General features: G+C 41.1%; 2 protein-coding genes across 8 annotated transcripts in view; both read right to left on the bottom strand.

Annotated features, from left to right (window-relative positions):
- LOC104635661 (sucrase-isomaltase, intestinal) overlaps positions 1-2,651 on the bottom strand; it is a 59,563-nt gene extending 56,912 nt beyond the window's left edge. Inside the window, exon 1 of the mRNA XM_075742142.1 lies at positions 2,553-2,651. Within this exon, the coding sequence (XP_075598257.1) occupies positions 2,553-2,598 (46 nt within the window). The 5' untranslated portion in view covers positions 2,599-2,651. The remainder of the gene's footprint in view (positions 1-2,552) is intronic.
- A 2,336-nt stretch (positions 2,652-4,987) lies between these two features.
- KIF21A (kinesin family member 21A) overlaps positions 4,988-15,042 on the bottom strand; it is a 93,036-nt gene continuing 82,981 nt past the window's right edge. For all 7 annotated transcript variants that reach the window (XM_075742121.1, XM_075742075.1, XM_075742085.1 and 4 more), the window contains 4 exons: positions 14,033-14,150; positions 11,289-11,459; positions 8,067-8,266; positions 4,988-6,257 (listed from right to left, as the gene is read on the bottom strand). In XM_075742121.1, coding sequence (XP_075598236.1) covers positions 6,164-6,257; positions 8,067-8,266; positions 11,289-11,459; positions 14,033-14,150 — 583 coding nt within the window. In that variant the 3' untranslated portion in view covers positions 4,988-6,163. The remainder of the gene's footprint in view (positions 6,258-8,066; positions 8,267-11,288; positions 11,460-14,032; positions 14,151-15,042) is intronic.

The following is a 15,042-nucleotide window of genomic DNA, read 5'->3' as shown; positions in this document are numbered from 1 at the left end:
TATACATGTGTAATAGTGTATTAGTAGTTTGTGTTAGTACAGGAATGGCTATGAGTAAAGGAAAAATGCCAGCAGTAAAAGAAAAGGCACAAATCAGTCATCTGCAGAAGCATCCTGACAAAACCTAAATCTTCCTTTCTGCAGCTGCAGGTCGAGCCCTGTGGTTCCCCAGCACGGAGCAAACCTCCTGAGAGCAGGGGGACTGTGAGACCAGCTCCCTGCCGTGCCGACAAAACACTCGGTTATCAAATACTCTTAAAGAGATCAGGCATACCACAGGCAGCATACTTATTTTGAAGTTAACTTATGTCATTTTAGTCATTACAGCAATATTTAAAAATGCAATCTACTTGAAAGATAATTGCTCTTTTCAATAAAATGACTAATACCTCTGCTTTACTTTTTTTTTTACGTGGACTGTTGTGTGCTTGAAAGCTGAAAACGTGATTGCTGATGCAGTCTGGGCTTCTCCATATAAAGAATTTTACAAGCAGATGTGCACAAGCAATAATTGTATATACTGGGAAAATTTAGAGAATAAAACTAGAAAATGCCATCACGCTGTGATGCCAGAGCTGAGTTCCAAGTAGGGGTGGGAATGCAGAAAACAGGAGCTGAGTGCTGTCTACATTTGTCTTTTGAGAAAACTCTCATCCCTCCTCTGATGCAGGAGCATCTGACACTCAGGTCTGATGTTCCCCGGATGCCACTACATCTTGTACCACCTTGGAGAGGCAGGAATTAACAGGAATTAATGGGTGAAATCCTGGTAACCTTCACCAGCTGCCAGGCAGGCAGGCTTGGTTCCACCTTTGGTTCCTGGGGTGGGCAGTCATGCCCCACAGGCTGGCTGCTTTCTGTCCAGCATTCACCCCCCCGTGATCTGTCACATAGAAAAGCCCTAAATTCTGATCCCCTTTTTCATCCAAAGCATAACAGGAATATGAACACCCCTCTGCAATCCCTAAACTATTTTTTCTTGGAGCGGAAATTGGGAAGGATTCGTCAATGGTCTAATGAAACACTAAAGACTGGGCTAGATGGGACAAGCCTTGCCTTCTTGTGCTGTGTCCCTGCTGTAGATGTGGGACAGGCAGACAGATTGCAAGTCCCGTAGAAATAACTGCCATGCCTTCCTTATTGGTGACAGGATTTCAAAGGCCTCCTGCAGCCCTCTGGATCTCCTGCGGTCCTTAAACCTGTGCAACCCCAGAGGCTAAAAAAACGCCGTTCCAAGCACCACCTCTGCAGTCAAAGCATGGCTTCTGGGTCCAGCAGCTTTGCGCTGCCGTGCCTTGCACATCCGAGTTAACACCTTGGCAGACAAAGCACAAAATAGAGTAAACCCATCACATTTAATTTAGGTTTGGGTTTGTGGGGTTTTTTAATGGGAGCCAAATGCAGCATCAGTGTTTTCATTGCTGAAATCAAAGAATATGACTGAGCATGTTATTAACTTGGCATCACTTTACATAGCATCAGTTCACAGGAGACTTTTATCAACCCAGTTGTATAGTAAAATACTTTCAAAATACTTTATAAGAATGATATTGTGAAAGAAAAAGCTAGTTCTAGGGGAAAAAGATTGCCCCAGCAGGAGCCAAGAATTTTGGGTTTTTTTTTTTTACCTCATCAATGTGAAGCTTAAATTTTCCAGCAAATTTTGAAAACAAGCACTTAGAGGTATAAGCAGCTGAACAAGGCTGCAACCTCATTCATCCCTTGTTCCTGGATTTATTTCTATTATAGTACAAATGGGATAGTAGCAAGTGGAAAGATGTAATTTTCCTTCTCTACTTTTTAAAAAAAATATTTTAAAATCTCCATATCATTCCATTTTCAATGCATCAATGCATTTTCAGTGCATTTATGGCCCATGTCTGTAAATGTACATGGAAGATGAAATGCAAACCAGCAGTGGAATTTAGCAGTAGCTATTTGCTGCTTTTCCATGATAATTTCCATGGGAACAAAGCTAAAGCAAGGTAGTTTGAAAGATATACGTGAAAAATTATCCCCACTGATTTTTAAAAACCCTGACTTCAATTTTATGAAATTAGCTTAGAAAATGCTGCAATAAGGCATAAGCAAGGAATTAAAGTATTAACACATGCCTTTTAATTTGATAGTATTAGTCTTTACATTTTGGATTCATCCACACATTTTGAAGGCTTTTGCTGCAGAGATTCCCTCTTCCTTTATCTAGCGCCCGGGTGAGATGTACTCTGCCTTTACTGGACTCTGGACAGAGTTAACCTCTGGTGTACGGGGGTACTAAGCACAGCAAAAGCACAGGGTAGCTTTCAGCAGTTGAACGGTCCCATTGACTCCAGCGCGTCTCTGCTGGTGCCCAAGCGTGGACGGGGACATATTTCTCTACAAGCCAGCCCTGTTGTCTTCCCCACAGAGCCACCTCAGGTGGAGTTAAAGCCATGCCCGTTCTCTCCTTTTCCATGTAAAAAAGATCATCTCCCCTAATAGCTCTCCTGTCGTTATCACATTTATACCTTGCTTTGAAGCCCATGACAAAATACAAGTTGCCATACTTTTACCTGCTAGCACAACAGCGAAGAAACACGGAATCCTGATCCTCTCCATGGTCGAACGCCGATTTCTGCAGGCAGCGTGGAGGCTTTTATACGAGGCAGAGGCATGATAAGCATTTGTTCCGATACACAGTAGGAAACAATGCAAATATTTTCTCAGCATTCCTATCTTGCATGAGATTAATTATAACACATGACCTTGCCTGTATTTAAGAATGTATCTAAGCAGATAAGATGGGATGTAGTTATTAATTTGTCTGCAAACTTTGCTCAACTTTTGAATTCCAACTTTGCGAGAAAACATGATTTTCCCATGACTTCTGAGAAAATTAACTTTTCAGAGACCATCTTCCATTCTTTTTAAACAAACATCTTCAGACAATCTGAGTCCAGTGCTTACCTTTTTCTGATTTCATATTACCTTTTCTCACATATGTAGTTTTATAGTACAAATGAAAAGTTTGGAGAAAAACAAACAGTTGAAGAATTCCCCATTAAAACAATGCACTCATACTGTGACCTTTACAAAATGACAGTTTTCTTCCAATTACTTAATGGCAAGAACTTTCAGAGTAAACCTGTGTTACATGGTGAGATCTGGTTTAGGTTGAATGTCTTCCTGGAGGAAAAAAAATAAAATCATAGAATGGTTTGGGTTGGAAGGGACCTCACAGATCATCTAGTTCCAACCCCCTGCCATGGGCAGGGACACCCTCCACTAGACCAGGTTGACCAAAGCCTCATCCAACCTGCCCTTCAACACTTCCAGGGAGGGGGCACCCACAGCTTCTCTGGGCAACCTGTTCCAGTGCCTCACCACCCTCACAGGGAAGAATTTCTTCCTAATATCCAATCTAAAGCTCCCCTCCTTCAGCTTAAGGCCATTATCCCTTTTCCTATCACCACATGCCCTTGTAAACAGTCCCTCTCCAGCTTTCCTGTAGGTATCTTCAGGTACTGGTAAGCTGCAATTACATCTCCCCGGAGCTGCATTTTCTCCAGGCTGAACAACCCCAACTCTCTCAGCCTGTCTTCATAGGAGAGGTGCTCCAGCCCTCTGATCAGCTTCGTGGCCCTCCTCTGGACTCTCTCCAACAGCTCCATGTCTCTCCTGTACTGGGGCCCCCAGAGCTGGACGCAGTACTCCAGGTGGGGTCTCACGAGAGTGGAGTAGAGGGGCAGGATCCCCTCCCTTGACCTGCTGGTCACACTTCTTTTGATGCAGCCCAGGACACAGTTGGCTTTCTGGGCTGCAAGCGCACACTGCTGGGTCATGTTGAATTTTTCATCCACCAACACCCCCAAGTCCTTCTCCTCAGGGCTGCTCTCAATCCATTCTCCATGCAGTCTGTAGTTGTGCTTGGGATTGCCCTAACCCACGTGCAGGACCTTGCACTTGGCCTATAAAAATCTATACACACATTATCTAAGTTACATTGGTGCCGATCAGGAGATAACTTCATAAAACAAGATGTCTGTGCTGCCAAGCATCACCAGAGAGAAGCATCTGCAAACTGGTGCCAGGACAGCCTGTCACCATACAGTCTGTTAAAAGTAGAGCAGCCTGAGAGCAGGTACTCATTTCCTCGGTTTGTAAGGACTTCTGTCCTGCAGTTGCAAACCACAGGATTCATATGAATCTTACACGCACACACGCAAAAAACCACAACTACCCAGGGCTCCCAGCTGGCAGCCACAAGTGTTCAGCTCCAAAACCAGGGCTCACCAAGCTGTTGGCTTCATTTGTGTAGCGTGGCACTGCGGGTGGCCCTTCCCCACTGCGCCAGGGGGAACAGGGACCCTGTCCCAGGCACACAAAGCCTCTCACGAGTTGTGCACATAAATCCACTCTCCACTAGGAGTTTTGCTCAAAGTTGTGATATGGTCCCAAATCTTCTGTGTGTACAGCCCTTAAGTAGTCAAAAAGCATGACAGATAAACACTAATTGGTATTGCTGCTGTTTATTTGAACTAACCTATACATTGTTGTTTAACAATATGCATCATTACTCGTTTCTGCCAAAACCTGGAATAAATCAGTAACCTCAAAATCACAAGCACTACATGTTTTCATCTCCTTTTAAGCTGAGCCGAGAAGTAAATAATTCCTCCACGATGAGCAAGAGGCATCAGAACTTTTCTTTGTTTGACAGACCATATGTAATAAGGCAAGAACTGTCATCTCTTAGGAAGAGGAGCCATCTGCTTCATTTTAAGTCTGTACTGTGCTTAGTATGAGGGAATCCTACTAGGGTTCCTAAGTACTATCAATAATGGCCAACGAGAACACAGAGGTGGGATACCAGCACAACCTCTGGGCTACAGTACTCAGCAAGCTAATCTACTGCATTGTGTAAAATTGTGCATTTTATATTCAGGGCCTTTGCAAGGGAAGTAAATTTTTTATAAGGAGGTATGATGAAAAACACAAAGAGATATAGTTCACATTCACATCTTTATTTAAGTGTTACCTACATAAGCTATAATTTACAGACTGATATTTTCTGGAAAAAATAAAACAAAAAAAAACCAACCAAAAAAACCTCAATATTCAAACACTGTGTCTGAATCTACATAAATTTTTAAAATTTGCAGAATTTACAAATTAATATTCAGAGCAGTTGGGTAAATTATACATCCTCCCTCTATATCCACACTCCAAGAGCTTTAAAAGTCATACAGGCACAAGATAAGATATTTTTCTTTGTACAACCATCTATTTACATAGCTTTTTCCAGTACACGTGGTTCAGTTCTCAGAGTAACTGCCAAGGTTTGCAAAACAGTGTATTTAAAATACATTTAGCAGCATATAAAATTAGATAAAAAGGAAAGACATTTTGCTTTAATAAAGAAAATGTGAGATGATAGAAACAAATCCATAAGAAAAATAGATTCGGGTATACTTCTGTCATGACATTAAGAACACCTAGTCATTAGAGAACATAGGCAAAACACTAATAAAACGTACCAATTTATGAGCATTTGAGTTCTAGTCCTGAGCACAGAGTATACGTAGCTGCACAACTTTGGTCAACAAGGATTATATGCTAACATTAACACAAATCATATGGCATTTGCTGTTAGCAGGATACAGCCATGTCAGATAGATGTGTCATTAACAGCTTCTTCCCATCTTTTATCCACTCCGCTTTCCTAACAACAGTGTAAGTGACCTTTAGAATCTTGAAACTGCCTCTCCTAATCAAAGGCTCATTACTGGGGCTCATCATGCCCCTGCTACCCTAAAATGCAAAACAACTGATCATTCTTGTGAGTGAAATACAGCAGAGCACTTTTGTTATATATTCAAAGTTAAAATTTTGAGATGGTCATTAGAGAAGACTGATTTCCAGTTAAACTGCAAGTGTTACATATGCACACAAATTCAACCATAATATATAGACATATATATGTGATCATTGAGACACAAGCATGTTACCAAGAGGTTATTTTTTCCTTAAATACAGTACATATTTTAAGGACAGCAGGTCTAGTAGAAGAGTTCACTCTTATTTGTCAGTTCATTCCAGTCATCAGTGTTTACCTAATAAGCATGCAGCAAACTGCATAGAGTGCACCTCAAATTCATCAATATATTCATTTATCCCCATCTTTTCAATTACTGGCAAGATCTTCACTTGCATCTCCTGTATCTGAGATCTGTCCATCTATTACACTTCGAGCTTTCCAGATCCTCACAGTCCGGTCACTGAAAACCAAACCAAAGCAGTATTAGAGCTAGGTAATTACAGTGGGGAGGGAGGGAGACAGCGAGGGGACCAGCAAAGCTTTCTTAAAAGCTCAAGTGTCTTATTCAGAAAGGCTTTGTCAGCAAAATAATATTTCCTTAATGGATATGCAAGGGTCATTCCACCTCCAGGAGACTTTGTAATCCAAGACGTACAACATTTAAGATTCCCTAACCTTATGACAGCACTGGCTACTACTTTTAATCTGTATACTTGCTTGGATGGTTATGTGTCTAAGGAAAGTAAAAATCCTATTCTTCTATTACTTAATTTCTTAAAATACAGCTCATGGTAATAGGCTGAAGTAGACTGACATCAGAGAAGAGCTGCCATCAGAGAAGAGCTTCCATCATGTAACTATTTGCAACTCAGCAGACCACAGGCAAACAGCCAGTGTACCACAGAATTAGAGAGACAGGCTCAACAGGACAAGACTACTTCCTGTCATCAAAACAGAAGCATGAAAAGTTATAACAGGTTAAATCAAACAGGACCTGAAACGTGCTCCGTGCACAAGAGGTGTCACTGTATAATAAGAAAAGATTAAAAAAAAAGTACAGAGCCACGAGATGACACAAAGTTCTAAACCGTGCCATCGTCGTCCCCCCCAAAAAAAAACCCACAGAAAAACCACAGCCCCTTTGCCAGGTGCTGGAAAGTGTATACCCCCTCAAAAAAAAAAAAAACAAAAAAAACAGAGGCAGCAGTCAGGACAGATTCTATCACAGAATAGAGGTTTTCTGACTTGAGCCTTCACTTCCCTGTAATTCGGCAGGAATACCTTAAGTTCTGTAAACCTTCACCACAATGTCGCAAGTGCCAAAAGGCTGGGATTTTCTTTCACTAGTAATAAAGAATACATTTCAGGTGCATGTATGTTCTAGACTTTATTAATGATCTTTAGGCAAACAGAGACATAAGCTTTGACGTCTCCACCCCTATCTATTAATGCTTAAACAGAAAAATAGGCCACTAAATGTGGAAACTTGGCAACTTTGAAATCCACGTCTTTCTGAATCGAAGCAGCTTTCAATTCAGAAGGCCAGAAGCTTCCGCCTTTGGCGCTAGCGGATAACACGACAGCTTTCACAGCTGCCGTGCTGACTACACTGCTCAGCGAGCTCTGCTGTTGTCTCCTGCACTTTCTCCAGAATGAGGTATTTTTCTTGGCCAAGTCTCCTGAGGTTTCAGGTACTCAGTATGGTCACTTTTGCTGAGGAAGTAAATATTCAAATCAAGGTGTTTAAAGGACAGTAGGACAGCTTGCAAAGCTTCTGCTATATGCCAGCACTTAAGAACAAAAAGAAAAACACAACCACATACTATATGTTTTAGAAAAATTCCCACAGATCAGGAATCAGTCCTAGCAGTAAATAGCCCAACGGTAGACACAAGCTGGTGAAGTTCTCAACTATTGCCAAATTCTCCCTGCCATCCTGTAGATCAGTTGTCTCCAAACTTTTTTGATAGTGCACCCCGGCCATTAAAAAATTTCTGAGCATACACCCTCGTGTATTTATTCATTTATAAATTATATACATGTACTATTGAAGTTCTAATATTTTCTTCCCACACCCCAATGGATCATATTGTACATCCCCTGCGGTGTATGCACCCCACTTTGGGGATCACTGCCATATATTATTAGCATTTACGGGCATAGACTAGTAAGTGACTTACACAACTGGAAGTCTCCTGAATACATTTGCATGGACAGAATTCTAGCAGGAGCTATGGAAAAGAAAGATTCACAGAGAGGAAAAACTCACTCAGCTGCTGTGAAAATCTGGCTGGAGTTGGTGCAGATTGCATTTATAGGGCTGTCATGCCCCTTCATCTCCCCGATGGGTGCGAAGGTTTCCACATTCCAGAGCTTGAGGGTGCCACCTCTGCAGCCACTGAGCAGAACCGGAGCGCCAGGTACCAGCCCAAGAGCACACACCCAGTCTTTATGAGCATTAGGAACTTGCTGAAAAAGAGAAGGCAGGCATGTCTCACAGGGCTGCAAAAGCTTCTAGCAGAAATGGAAAAATCCCAAGTTCTAAGCCTGATTCCTGTGCTGCAGTAGATTTGCTACATGATGCCGGGTATATCCCAGCCCTCTGGCTTCTCCTCCTTTAGAGCAAAGAGGGTGCTATCTTCCATGAGGCTACTCCTATGCCATGAGTTTGCTTCTCTTTGTGAGATAATGCTGCAAAACAAAAATAAAATCCAATATACACAACTGACCTGACGTGGAACAGAAATTAGTTTAGTATAATGCTAAATCTGCATACGTCCAAATGCATATTTGAACATATGGTCCCTGTATGGGTTTCAAGTCTGCCTGTAAAACAGTTATAAAACACATAAAAAGAAAATCCAAAATACTGCTCAGAAAATACACCAGGGAGACAGAAACTGTTTCTGTATTTGCCTTCCTCCTTTGTTCTTTTCCCATTACACATTATAAATTGATTTTGTGATGTAGCACTTAACAAAAACACATTAATTCTTTATTGAGGAAGGACACTAGCATTTTACTGCTGATCCAGAAAGCAAAATGCTGCACAGACCAGCTGAGAACACCACCAATTTGATAACAACACTGGGGAAACAGTAGCCCAAGTTTGCTGTCTTTTAAGGGGACGAGGAGTGGCTCTTCTCCAGTTCAGTTTGGCAGGAGCTGCTTTGGCTTGCTGCCTTCCTCATATTATGAGGCGCATTCAGCTTTCTAGGATCATCTTGGCATTTTACCTATAATACACACTGCTGTCACAACACTGGTGGTCTGGTCCTGCAGCGCTTCAAACTGGGAGGAGGTTGTTACTATAAATCTTAATTCTGTCACAGAAGCGTTTTGTGGCTTGGGCTGTATAGTGCCAGGTGAAGTAGATGATGTCCGAATTCTTTTGAATAGCATGTTTGTTAAATGTTTATCATCAATTACAGAGGACCAACCTTATTTAACACATGAATGCAAAACCAGGACTGCTATTGAAATGTAGGCATTTATACTTTAAAGCAGGGCAGCTCTGTTTTCAGGGTGGGGTTGTTTGGGTTTTTTTACCCTTCACCTAAAACAGTGTACACGCCAAAAGAAAGTAGCAGCAATAGAAATTCTGACTGGATATAGGGGAGGGGGGGGAAATTCATGCAAGAGTAGTTTAAGGATTGCAATGGGTCACCCAGAGCAGCTGTGCAATCTGTGACCTTGGAGATTGTGAAAACTCAGCTGGGCAAGGCCTTGAGTAACCAGACCTAACAACAAAGTTGGCCTTGCTTGGATCAGCAGGCCAACTTCACGCTGTATGACCTCCAGTGGGCCCTTTCATCCTGAATCACCCCATGACTAGAAAAAGTAACAGCACTTTTCTTCATTCCCCAAAAAGACAGTGAATAACAATTATTTATAGTTTTGTCAAATGTTTTAGTCTCACCTCACACATTTTATAAAAATAAAAAAGTAGGAATTGTGAGATCATTTTTATTAAGTCCTACTTTTAAAACCAACAAACAGGGGAACATGAAGTACAGAAATTATTAGATGTACACATACTGAAAGGAAAATAAGAAACACTGTTACATACTGCTTCACTCCTGCCCATGTATTCTTGCTGACGTTAAATTAATTGCAACAGTAAAAATGCACATTGCATAATATTTTAATGAGCCTAAAATGCAAGAGTGAAGACGCTTCTTACAAGTTTAATAAAGTCATCCTGAGAATGCAAAATCTTTCCTGTTCCTGCAGTCCTCCTGTTTTTGCTAACAAGCTGCTTAGTACGTTTCCATAGACAGATGGATATGAGGGTCGATGTCCCAGTACGGCCAAGTGAAGATTTTCTGTAAGAAGCTGATTCATTTCTGAATCCTTATTTTAACTGTGAAGTCTTACTAGTATTCTTAAAAGGAACTAGCACCTAATTGGGCAATTTTGAAAGAAGGTCAAGAAAGATTGTGTATTTATGGAATATGATGTATGCCCATATAGAAATTTTCTTCTTAAGGTGAACAGTCCATTATTCTCTCATGCCCAAAAGCTTTAATATTCTATTTGTTTCCTTGCTATCAGTCTGCACATTAAATGCACATAAGACATGCTCCTCCTTCCTCCAAAACTTATTAAATGATTTGTATCTAACCAAACCTTTGCAAAAACAGCAGTATCTTCTGCTTTTTTCTGCCTTCCATTTCTCACACAGTCTCAGCTTCAATAATTGTATCTACCTCAACAACCTCTCATAAGACCTAAAAGAGACTGGCTTATTGCAAGTAGCCAAAAATCAAATTTCTCAATGTCAGAGGAATTACAATGAACTTCAAAGTTTCCCTGGATTTGAAGTCCCCTTTGCTTCCCTCCTCCCCCCCTTTTTTTAAACAATAAGAACTTACAGCAAATATGTTCTAACAGCAAGTAGATTATTATGTGTGTTGTATACATTAAATAACATATGCATTGTATAACAAGATGAATGGAGATCTAAAGAGTAAGCTTTTTAGAAACAAGACCAGGTGGAGCAAGGTGTGTTGTAAACCCTCTTCATAAAAAAAAATATTCTGTAGCCTGATCTAAGGCATTGTTTGTCATTAATGAGTTCCCAGCCCAAAATTTAGCAACCTGTCAATGACAAGGTTGATATCCAATGGTTCCAATCATAGAGGAGAAAACTGCTGCCTGCATTCCAAAGCAAAAAAACCCAAAAAACCAAAAAAACCAACCCCAAAACAAAACAAAAAAACCCACCACCAAAAACTAAACCACATACTCGGAGCCAGAATAAAAGGCTACCCACTTCAGAATTTCCTGACATGGGCTGGAAAGCAACTGTGTTCCTAGTGTAAAGATCAAGTACATTATCGATTTCTTTCTTCGTTGGTGCTCTGTGCCTTCCCTATTAAAAACATCAGTATCTAAGTGAATAGTCATTGTACGAGCCTGAACATTTACACAGCCTGAAAACAGTTCTACAGCATGACTGTCACATTAGCCGTATGACTCTTTCCATTACCTGAAGAAGGTCTTTTTGAGTCAAATCCCATTTCTTAATTCCATTATCTCTGGATCCACTAAAAAGGTTGTCTCCCATAATAGCAAGTGCTTCAATGCCATCATAATGAGGAGGTTCAAAATTGTGTGTAGGACTTACACTTCCGAGAGCCCCTTCAGTCACATCAAACATCTAAAATACATAAATAAATGACCAAATATGTTAAGCAAAGTTATCATCTAACCAGCTTGGAAGACACGCAGTTAATAACTTCAGGGGAAAAACTTGGAAAGTTTTACTACAGGCCACTGTATCATGATGTATATTTGACAGAATTTATCTACCAGAACAACTCCTTTCTCCTCTTCTACCTCTTGCTTGAAGCAGGAATGCTTCACTGACTTCAGGAAAGTGCTACTACTTGGTTATGAAATACACAGTGCCTTCACATGGAAGAGGCTATATGTACTGTGTGGTGGGCTAGAGAAACAAAGCTCACGAGTGAGTACGGGAAACAACTCACACTGGGAGAATTGTACAGGCAGCTGCAGGAAGAGGCATTAACACATTGTTCTGGACAAGGTGTTTTGGCAAGGGTTACACACCATTACATGCTAATGCTTTCCATGGACTAGACACACCTCTCTCCTTGCCTGTGCTCCAAGAATGGTGTCTTAAAGAATCTGCTTTAAGTGAGGCCATTTAACAATTTAAGGCATGATCAACTCCATCAGCTCTTTGTCCCCAGAGCAATGTAAGCAACCCTGTTTCATCTTGCATTGTAGCAAGCCAGAACTCACTCAGACTGAGGAACAGATGAGCCGTAGCTTTTTAGAACACTACCTCTGTTTCACAATCAAATGTCAGACTTCATCCCCTATTATTTGCTCTTCATTGACCTTTTAAAATTAATAAGCTTGGCAGTAAAAAAGGGACAGCTTGGTAGTGTAAAAGAATACCCTAAGTGACATAAAGGTATTTTAAAAGTTACCACATTCAATTAACATACATCAGTTCCAGTTGTAACAAAAAAGTTCAATGATACACCAGAAAAATTAGGAACTTAAAGGTGACTAACATTCCTGGCTCAGTAGATAAGACAGTAGTTTCCTGAGGCAGGGGAAAGTAGTATCTGTGACCAGACCTACTACCCTGAGTGGACCTACCCACATGGAGAAGCACGGAGAATTCCCAAACTGCCGCACTGACCATGTACGTACAGATCATTTGCACTCTTCAAAGCGCCTTGGATGGATTCACCTTGCAGAACACCCACTCCTCTGCAGCACATACACATGGCCAAAATATCCCTGGATATTCTAGTGGTGTAAGTCAATAAGCAGGCAGCCTCATAAGGATTTACATAGCCCATCCACAGCCAGGGAGCACACAAGAATGGCAGATAAACTTGTCTGACTGTTGACAGCTCTGTTTTCTAAAAGCCCTTCCACTTCCTTGCTAGTCACATGAGTTGGAAGCATGACAAACTTGCATTACATGATCACATCCTGTTGTCCTCACTGACATCCTATACTCATTACTGTGCCAGGATGGTAGCTCTTAACCAACCCAATATTCTGAACTGTGCAGAGAAGTAATTATTAGAGTGCCTCTCTGTGGCTCTGCTGCCTAAGAATCCTCTGGCCATTAACCACAGGGACTGCTGATGGGATTCAAACCCATGGCCAAACTGTCAAGCTACACACCCACTTCCCAGGCAGTCTGCTGAGGCTGGGCCAGTGCGCAGCCAAGTGTCCAAGAATTCCAGGGTAATGTCAACAAGAGAAAGCCCAGCTCCACGAGAACGCTCACTCGGGTACTTGCTCCTGCTCCACTCCCAGATGTGTTTATACCCTTTTTCCAGTGTGCGAGTATAAAGACCAGAACGAAGGGTAGCCCCTCACAACAAGCTTGAGTATCTTGCTCATTCTCCCTTTGGCCTCATGAATCACATGTTCTTTGCAGTGTGAGGGTCAACTTTACAGGGAAGACGATGTATAGTTCCTGTAGTCTAGTGGTTTGGGCATAGTCCTAAGAAACAGGAGCTAGTGGGTTCAAATACCCCCTGGCTGAGGTGGGCCCAAAAAAGAAATAAGAAAGAAGAGAAGAAAAAAACCACAAACAAACCAACCAACCAAAAAAACTCCTGACTGACACCCCTCCAAAAAAACCAGACTCCCTATCCTTGAGCAAATTAATCACAATGCCAAGAAGCAGAAAAGTATCATAACACCACTGGCTATGCTTTGAACACAACACAGAGCAACCTGCGTGCTAATGAGTACATCAAATAGACTGGGCACCTCAGCTGAGATGTGCTGATCCCTCTCTGCTTCCTCACTCCAGAACTCAGGTAACACTTAAGCGAGAGCCTGGGCCAGACCCCAGACTCTCTCCTGTGGGGAGCACACAGAGTGTCTCTGCTGAGGCAATTGGGTCTGCGCTCCAAAACAGAGCTTAATATGCTTTCAAGAGCTAAATGTTACTTAAGAGTAGGTGTTATGAATATTTCTCTAAGACTTCACATCCACCTTACTGGGGATGAAGAAACAGTTTAACTACAGACAACCGTCCAAATAAAAATAGCACTGAAGTAATACGCATTTATTAAGATTGAACATAATTCATAATCTGTAAGTGATGAAATAATTTCCATCTTGGCTATCACGTTTCAGATACGGAGATGTGAGTCACTTCTGCTGAAGTCTGCATCCCATGCTCATGTGAAGAGTTAAAAAAAAAATAAGCGAATACTAACAATTTACCTTTATATAATGATCCTTTGAACCAGTGACAATAAGATCTTGTCCATTGGAAATTCGATCTACAGTAAGGCACATAACAGGACCCTGGTGACCAGTTAGCTTTCCTGTAGACTGAAATCTTCAACAATAAGAGAAGAAATGAGGATTTGTTATGTTTTTCATATATCAAACACCATCTATAGCACAGTTTCTACCAGAATGGACCTTTTCATTTTCCCCATGTAATCAATATTCTTTTCCTGGTTACATATACTCCATTGCTCATATCCATGTGAAAATATTCAATCTATGTTAAATGTAAACAAAAGTTTCTATTTATGTAAAACAAGAATTAAAAAGTATTAAAGACAAATCAGATACCTCAAAGTATTCTCTATTTTGAACGCACTCTTTGGGTGTGGGTTCTGTTTGGAAAAATGGCATTATAGTGTGGCTATCAATCATAGACGCATATTATATTCATAAAATCATAGAATGGTTTGGGTTGGAAGGGACCTTAAAGATCATCTAGTTCCAACCCTCCTGCTGCAGGCAAGGACACCCTCCACTACACCACGTTGCCCAAAGCCTCATCTAACCTGGTCTTAAACACTTCCAGGGATGGGGCACCCACAATCTCTCTGGGCAACCTGTTCCGGTGCCTCACCACTCTAACAGTAAAGAATTTCTTTCTAACATCTAGTCTAAATGGACTCTCCTTCAGCTTAAACCCATATTACAATACATCAGTTGGCTTTCATCATCTCATCTACAATTATTAGTCAGGATTCATGCATCTGTCACCTTACAAGAGTCTATTTTATAACGCCTGAAATCTTGTGGTTTTCCTTTTAATGTGTTTTGTCCTTTTTCCTTTCCTGTGTTTGTCCTTTCAGTACTTAAAGGGGACTTATAAAAAAGATGGAAACAGACTTTTTAGTAGGGCCTGTAACAATAGTACAAGGAGTAATGTTTTTAAACTAAAAGAGGGTAGATTCAGACTAGATCTAATGAAGAAGTTTTTTTTAGAA

This window comes from Balearica regulorum, chromosome 1 (assembly GCF_011004875.1).
Source record: "Balearica regulorum gibbericeps isolate bBalReg1 chromosome 1, bBalReg1.pri, whole genome shotgun sequence".
NCBI lineage: Eukaryota > Metazoa > Chordata > Aves > Gruiformes > Gruidae > Balearica > Balearica regulorum.
Note: the sequence above shows the minus strand (reverse complement) of the source record. Positions and strands in the feature narration are given on the sequence as shown.